Source organism: Equus quagga, chromosome 8, assembly GCF_021613505.1.
Source record: "Equus quagga isolate Etosha38 chromosome 8, UCLA_HA_Equagga_1.0, whole genome shotgun sequence".
Taxonomy (NCBI): domain Eukaryota; kingdom Metazoa; phylum Chordata; class Mammalia; order Perissodactyla; family Equidae; genus Equus; species Equus quagga.
In genome coordinates this window covers 61147257-61155639 of record NC_060274.1, presented here as the reverse complement: position 1 = coordinate 61155639, position 8383 = coordinate 61147257, and the positions used below count along the sequence as shown (strand labels likewise).

The 8383-nt window shown below is 39.2% G+C and overlaps 1 protein-coding gene across 2 annotated transcripts; it reads right to left on the bottom strand.

Annotated features, from left to right (window-relative positions):
* Positions 1-737: 737 nt before the first annotated feature.
* Positions 738-8192, bottom strand: RBM48 (RNA binding motif protein 48). Of its 2 annotated transcripts, XM_046668898.1 has the most exons (5): positions 8035-8192; positions 7362-7552; positions 5672-5817; positions 3616-4184; positions 738-1061 (listed from the first exon to the last, which is right to left on the bottom strand). In XM_046668898.1, the coding sequence occupies exons 1-5, from the start codon at positions 8143-8145 to the stop codon at positions 975-977; spliced, it is 1104 nt and encodes a 367-aa protein (XP_046524854.1). In that variant the 5' UTR covers positions 8146-8192; the 3' UTR covers positions 738-974. The 2 variants fall into 2 exon arrangements, with proteins under 2 accessions (XP_046524854.1, XP_046524855.1); XM_046668899.1 differs by lacking the exon at positions 7362-7552 and having other exon boundaries at positions 8035-8164.
* Positions 8193-8383: the final 191 nt, after the last annotated feature.

Genomic DNA, 8383 nt, shown 5'->3' with positions numbered 1-8383 from the left:
AATCCATTAGACAAGAGGGCCTCAAGCATAGGAAGAAAAGAAAAACTGACACCATTTGGTATGGGCCTTCTCAAGTTATTTTTATCAGTAAAAAAAAAAAAAGGAAACAACCTAGATAAACTTGGCTTTGCAAATATATGGTCCACTGACAGAAAAAAAAAAATGTGAGTGTGCTACAAGTAGTGGTATAAGTCTAGCATTTACAAATATTGATCTGCTTTTGCCACAGATCAAATAAATTCTTCTTAGAAATTAATTAGAGCATGTAAGCTTCTACTTTCAGCTTTGTTCTAATAGTTTATTAACTTTTTTACTTTACAGAATTGTCTTGATTTTGAAGCCCTGGCATTCAGACATATCCTGACTTCTAGGTTTTGAATGTGAATCACTCAATATTTGTATTAAAATCAGAAACAGATTCTGGTTGCCTATCTTTGTATTGTAAAGTTTCTATATTTGCTTCAATTAATTTACATGTAGTCTTGCAATGTGAGAGGTAAATTTATGAAAACAGTTTCTGTAATATTAAGTATGGATCAAAATAACATCTATAATAAGTAATGATAAACTAACTTTATTTTTTTTTAAGTTAGCTATCAACCTTGGATCCTGTGGAAAATACTGTGAATTAGCCATCATAACTCTCTTTTCTCTTGCTTTCTCAGCCATAGAAGTTGGAAACATAAAACATTCACCATTCCAGACTCCTCAGTTAGGAACAGCCATGAGGCCAGTTCTAGCTAATAAGATGTAACCAAAGTTTTATTTTTTTTAAGGGACATATTTGGCTGGCATGTATTTTGTGTATGAAAAGCTAATTTCAAAAGATGAAACTGTTTTAGACAAGTGGCTTGAATGAAATTACAAAGAGGAGTGCATTAAAAAAATACCAGTAAAATCTCTTCAAGAACTAAAATGACAGGTTAAAAATGAAAAATAAATAGTCCCTTAGAAAATAATTTGCTGCTGGCAATCTATATTCTTCTTCTTTGTTTTACTGAATGACTTGTATGCATATCTTCCAGCTTGTCCTCTGGAGGCTTTGGCACAGATGAAATTACCTAGTTTAAAAAAAGAGAACCAATCAAAACTTAATTTTTATATTTACCGAGTAAATAAACTATTAGAAGAGACAGGATATACATCTAGTAGTTCAATCCTTGCCATCACACTTGAGGCAGAGTTAGCCCAAGTTCAAGGTACAGCCTATGATCTGGGCACAGAACAAAGTTTTCTGTCCAAACATTGATGGGAGTAGAACTTTTAAAGTCATTTAACAAGAAAACAAATTTGAGGGGAGAAAAGTAAACATATGCTCTACTTTAACATTCCTTTATAAATCTGCAGTCACTTATTTTATGGATACAGACAGACATCCTGGTTATGCATAAAATTTGGAGAAATAAGCAGAAAATGACATAATCCTCAATTTTTTAGGGAAAAATGAAACCAAACACATCATCATAAAAAGAGTGGACACGGGGCCGGCCCCGTGGCTGAGTGGTTAAGTTCGCGCGCTCCGTTTCAACAGCCCAGAGTTTTGCCAGTTCGGATCCTGGGTGCCGGCATGGCACTGCTCATCAAGCCACGCTGAGGTGGCGTCCCACATGCCACAACTAGAAGGACCCACAACTAAAAAAATATACAACTATGTACCAGGGGTCTTTGGGGAGAAAAAGGGAAAAAAATAAAATCTTTAAAAGAAAAAAAAAAGAGTTGGACAATAAGTTAAAGCAAAGTTAAGACAGTCTTCTCTTAAAATGGAAAATTATTAGAAACTGTAGTAAATTGTATTATTTCTTCTTTTTGTTGTTCTACTATTTCTGTATCTACGATTTGGACCTAACACTTTTTCCTAAAAATACAGTCAGCTGGGGCCGGCCCCATGGCCGAGTGGTTAAGTTTGAGCGTTCCACTTCCGTGGCCCAGGGTTTCGCAGGTTCGGATCCTGGGCGCAGACACGGCACTGCTCGTCAGGCCACGTTGAGGCAGCATCCCACATGCCACAACTAGAAGGTCCTACAACTAAAATATACAACTATGTACTGGGGGGCTTTGGGGAGAAGAAGGAAAAAAAAATGCAGTCAGCTCCGGAGAGACCGCTATGTATCCGTATCTATTCCTCGGTTCAGCCGTATCTGAAGGAACACACAATGCCCGCACAAACTAAAGAATTTAAAAGGAGGCTTACGCATATTGCGTCCATGGATTTTTATTATTAGAAAACAATCCTCATTCCTTAATCAGATAATTTTCAGGTAAAAAAAAAATGTACATAAAATAAATTAAGCTACCTTAGTCCCTTAATCACACTGTAAAATATATGTATACTGTGTGAAAAGCACTTTCTGAACCTCAGAGTTGAAGTACAAGAGAATGGTTTTTTTCCCTCTGTTTATGATTTCTAAAACGCTTGCCCCACAAAGAGGTATCTTTCAAAAGTTTAATCAAATGTTAACTTCCTTTGATTTGTGCTTAGACAATGGAAACTAATTATGTAAATAACTTAAAACAAATTACTACCTAAGTGGCACAATCTAGTTCTAGTCTAGTTAAGAAATTTATATTTGAATTTTTTTGATTTTTCTTTTTTTTTTTTTTTAAAGATTGGCACCTGAGCTAACATCTGTTGCCAATCTTTTTTTCCCCTTCCTCTTCTTCTCCTCAAAGCCCCCCAGTACACAGTTGTATATTCTAGTTGTGGCATGTGGGATGCCACCTCAGCACGGCTTGATGAGAGGTGCCATGTTCTCGCCCAGGATCCAAACCAGCGAAACCCTGGGCTGCAGAAGCAGAGTGTGTGAACTTGACCACTCGGCCACAGGACTGACCCCAAGAAGTTTACATTTGTTTGTTTGTTTGTTTTTTGAGGAAGAGTAGCCCTGAGCTAACATCTGCTGCCAATCCTCTTCTTTTTGCTGAGGAAGACTGGCCGTGAACTAACATCCGTGCCCATCTTCCTCCACTTTATACGTGGGACGCCTACCACAGCATGGCTTGCCAAGCAGTGCCATGTCCGCACCGGGATCTGAACCAGCAAATGCTGGGCCGCTGAAGTGGAATGTGCGCACTTAACCACTGTGCCACCGGGCAGCCCCAGAAGTTTACATTTGAAATGCAGACCTTAAGGCCTAATCTTTAGAAATCTTACCTGTTTCTATGGTTATCTTTATCAAAGAGGCAAAATAAGCTTTTTGAATATGATGTAATTTGTAGTAACTTTGACTGAAGAGAAATAAATTGTAATAATTTTCCTTCAATGGAAAAGTTCTCTATTTTGGCTCATATTAGATCTGGGAAGTTTTAAAAAAAGGGAAGGCTTGGGCTCCAGTCTCACAGATTGATCTGACTGACTGAAACCACTGCTTTTATATCTAGAGTGATATGAACTATGTTCTGTCATCCTTTAAAGCAAGGATTAATGGTATCAAAGCAAATAAATTTGTTAGTCAAATTCAGTTAATTAAACAGAGAATTGTAGGAAAACACATCAAAAAATTAAAAATGAAAAAAAGTCAATGACAATACTATACATAGTTGCTACAAAAAATTCTCCATTTAGTTGTCAGTTATATAATCAAATAGTCTCTTAAAACAGGTTTTAAGTGATCGTACCTCTTTAAGTTTCTTCCGAATTAAATCTGCCGTTGTATTCAAGGAGTCATCGTGCATATCCACTTTAGGTATGTCTGGCAACAGAGGCCCAATCACAACCTCATTACTGCTCGTGCTTGTTTCAAAAAAAGTTCCAAGTTTACGATCATCTTGTCTTCTTCTTTTCCGCTCCTGCAGTTGTGTTGTCCTAGGCATAAATCTGTCAACTGCCTCTGAAGGAGTAATAGCCTTCTGTGCACCCGGGCAGGCCACTGAATTTTTTAAAGTTTTGATCTGCATTTTCTGCAAAGAGTCCTTGTGGTTACAATGCTCCCCTGTTTCATCATGGTTTCTACCATCCTGAGAGGAGTTTGATGCTCTGTCCACATGTTCTCCTGATGAACATGTACATTTTGAGGAGAAATAACATAGAGGCAATTCACAAGAATAAGGAAAACAAGGATCTGAATTCCCAGTAGAAGTGTTCACAGCGGCTGCACAAAATCCAGATGTCTCCGAATGGAAATCCTGTCTAAAATTTCTTGTGTCTTTATGCTCTGTAACCAGTTTCTTCCGTGTCATGTAATGATCTTTATATTACAATTTAAAGGGTGAGGAAAAGGGAAACATAAGTGGTTCATTTATTGTTTTCATCATTCAGAAATTTTAAAAACAAACATTACTTTAAAATGTTAACAAATACTACCCTAAAAAATTTACTTCCTGAGCAGGCAATACATTCATGTCTTTAAAAGCTAAAAAGGATAACAGGTATTAGTGTCAAGCTTCACTCCTTGCTCCCCATATGCCTGGTTTCCACCCCCCAGAAGTCATCCACTCTCCTTACTTTCTTACTTATCTGTCCAATATGTCCTACTTTTCCTCCTCCCCCTACTCCTCTTTTTCTCTGTAATACCCGTTTCTCTGCACCTTTGCGTTTTCCACTTAACTGTAGGTCTTAGAGGGTTTTTCCCTCATTACATAGCTCCTTTTTTTAATAGTTCCAGAGTATTCTACTATATGAATGTATCATGCTGCTTAGTTTGTGTTTATTAGTTTTTAAAGGAGGCACTATGCTGGGCCGTATTTTGTAATTTCCTTTGCCATGCACACATACACGTTTTCCTGGAGCTAGCTATTTACATATCCCACAGGTTAAAGTTCAGTGTCTACAAATGACCAGGGACTCTCAACAGCTCTCTTGCCAAATTTTCAGGTAGATTTTCCAAGCTTCTTCCTACTGTATTCCTCTCTTCACCTCTGCCACATGCCCCTTCCCCAGTCAGCCATAAACTCATCATATTCAACAGCTGTATGAACACCAACTTTGTCTTTCAACTAAAAGGGTGGAAATCTGGTAATTTGAGCCTCTAGTACTATTCAGATTTCAGACCACACACATTTCCTTAGTCCAATTCGGACTGTTCTAGTCCTATGATCTATGTACCAGATCCCATGACTCTATTTCAGGCAACTAGAATTTGTGTCTAGGGAAACTCAGTTGGGCATATGGGGCATTTGGCCACCTGCTGGTCAAAAGTGGAATTTTTCCACTTTCAGCAGTTTTAGATGAGCAGTTGGTAACTGGTCTACAAATCATAATTGTCTCTCACTGCCTTGAGGTCAAAGCCTTCACTCCTCAGTATGGGACACAAGGCCCTTCATGATTCACTTCCTGTCCACCTTTCTAATCTTCTCTCTCAGTGAAGCCCCTGTGTTGTGGTTATCCTGTACCACTCACAGTTCCTTAAAATGTATGATGCTCATTTATTCCTTGGGCCTTTAAACACGCTACCTGGCCAACCTTTCCATGTCCTCCTCTTCCCTTCTGGGTCATATCTTTTTATCCTTCAAAAGTCAGTCACCCTCTCATCCTGTAGAAAGTCTTCCATGAACTGCCATCTCTCCTTTTCCAGCCCAGATTACGTGGAGTGCTGCACAGAAGCCTGGAGTTTACGCTTATTGAATATTGTGATCATTTACTTGCCTCTCTTCCTACTAGACTGAGAGCTCCATGAGGCTATACCTCGCAGAGGGCCTGGCACATAGGAGGTGTTTAGAAACAGGCTTTTCATACCTTTATTTTTAGTAGTTCTTGCTATATAAGCCTTTCTTTCTTGTAATTTTTTTCTCGTTTCTTCAACAGTCTCAAATTCTGGAGCATAACACACATGAAGCAATCCACCAAAGAAACTCTGTTCATCCATTTTTCTCTTGGCTGTTCTAAACAGAAATACATGATAGCATGGTTTATTAATCTAGATTTACTTAGGATGAAAGCTTAACTAGTATACAATGCATTGACCTAAAGAGCAAAGTCTAGCTTTTGCTATGTGTATATACATCCTATGGTTTGGGAATTAAGATGCTCTGTTTGTGTATGGCATTGACCCTATGATCCACTGCATATTCTTAATCCTCTCCTCCCCTCTCCCAATAGTTAATAGGTTTTGAGCTAAGTCATCCACACATATCCAGACTCCCTTTAACCAACTTAAGATCCAGCAGTTAGCCTGAGGTACACAATCTGTGGTCACAAAATAGAGATTTTCTCTGTGTTAGTAGCCCTTGAGAGTTAGCTTATACCCATTTTAGCCTTTTGAGCACAATGTGTTCCTATAATGGGATTCATATGTAAAAAATTAATAAAAATATTGTAATTGTAAAACTTTTAATAATTGAGGAAATACTGAATATATAACAACTAATTAGAAAATGCGAGAATGGTATTCATTCAACAAATACTTATTAAACATCTATGACTGGCCAGGCATTACTATAATAAATATTTAAGCACTTACGTGCCCAGGAATAATGATAAGAAATACTTATTGAGATTTTACCATGCACCAGGCAGTGTCCTAAGTGCTTCAACTGAATTCATGCTTCACAACAACCCTATAATGAAACTGAAGACCTGGGGGATTTATAACTTGGCCATGCTCACATTGGTTTGTGCAGCTCAGATTCAAATTCACATGTCGAACTCCACAGCATGCTACTAGGTGCTGTGGGAGATACAAAAGCTCTAGAAAATATTATTCCTTAACCATGAGGAGCTGGCAAACTGGTTAGGGAAGTGAGATTACACATAAGAGTAACCTGAGAACAAGACATGATCCCATAAAATCAAGTTTTTGTGGCAGATCACAAGTGCTATTTGTAGCACAGAAAAGAAAATATTAATTGTAATAGCCAGGGAAGGATGGTCTTGGAGCAAATTAGTGACAAGAATAGGGGTCAACCTAAAAATAGATAAGGGATTTCATACTTCAGCCTTATTGGAACAGAGTTTATGTTACATAGAAGGCTGGAAGAGATGGGGTCATTCACATAGGCACATAACAATAAGAACCTCAATAGCTAATGTTTACTGCATTCTAAACCAGAGGCACTATGCTAAGCCTTTTAGAGGGATTATTTCATTTCATCCCCACACAACCTCGACAAGTAGGTCCTTTTACCATATGGATTTTACAGAATAGGAAAACGGGCTTAACAGAGTTAAATAACTTGTCCCAGGTCATGATGTTAGCAGAACTGGGAAAATTATTCCACATTCAGTTTTTAATCTACACACGACAGAAAATTGTTAAGCGTGGGAATGGCACGATGAAAACAGTGTTTTGGCAAGGCTAACCTTCAAGAAGAATCGAGGAAGATGATAAAACAGTGCCATATTAGATTATTGGGTAATTCAGGTATGAATAAGGAAAATCGGGGGCCAAAATTGGAGGAAATGAGACACTGCTTAACTTGTATATTACCTTGCACTTTGTAAATTCATAAATTTAATAAGGTAAACTTCTGTAAAGTCTTCTGCTGGGTATTCATCTAGAGCATTATACTGTTCAATCGCACCATACAGAGCAAATCGCGCAACTAATTCCTTCATTGCTCCCACTGCAGGAACTCCTTGTATTAGTAAGTATCGAGATTCCAAATTGATTGTATATACCTAAAAGAAATGCAGACACATTAAATGTATTTCATAAATAAGCCTAGGACAAATCTGGTATTTTTTTTTAAAGCTTTGAAAAGAACTGTTCTGTTCAATCGATCTGCAGAAAACAGAAAATTAAAAATTTTGCCCCTCTCTCTGCATAAAGAATAATTCACCCCACGTGTGAGAGCCTCTAACTAAAGCATACACAATCTTCAATTGACATGTTTCCCGGAAAAAACTAACATATTCACTGGGTGCTTACCATGTACCAAGCACTACTGTAAACACGGAAGATCAAACGACTAACATAAAGGCCTGTTCTCGGAAAGTTGACGTTCTAGCAGTTGACCAAAAAGCGGTCGTGAGAATCTTAGGTACCTAAGTGATGGATATGACCGCACCCTTTCAAGCTTTTATTTACATAAGCTAGACTTGTGGAGCTAGAGCTCATATAAAGCAACCGAGGACAGCGAAAGAAACCAGAGTCCTTTTACCTTGACAGCTCGAGGCCGTCGCCCCTCCCGATACTTGGCCCGCGTGTCGCATACAGCCCTCTGGACGTGGTGGTCGAATACGCCCCCAAGCTCCCTGCCATTCGACGCCATCTTGCCAGCTTTGGCCCTTGCAAACACGACAACATCCGCCTCGCTGCACTCCCGCGCATCCTATAACAGAGAGGGCTCGGGCAAGGCGTGCCGGGATTGGCTAGAAATCGACAGCGTCGGCCATCGTTTCCTCCGAGCGAGGATTCGCTGCAAGAGGTGCCGCCCCCCAGCGGCGCGGCGGAGAGACCCGGAGAGCGGCGGGAGGCTTGCTTGCCCCGCCCCCTACCGGCGCGCCGCG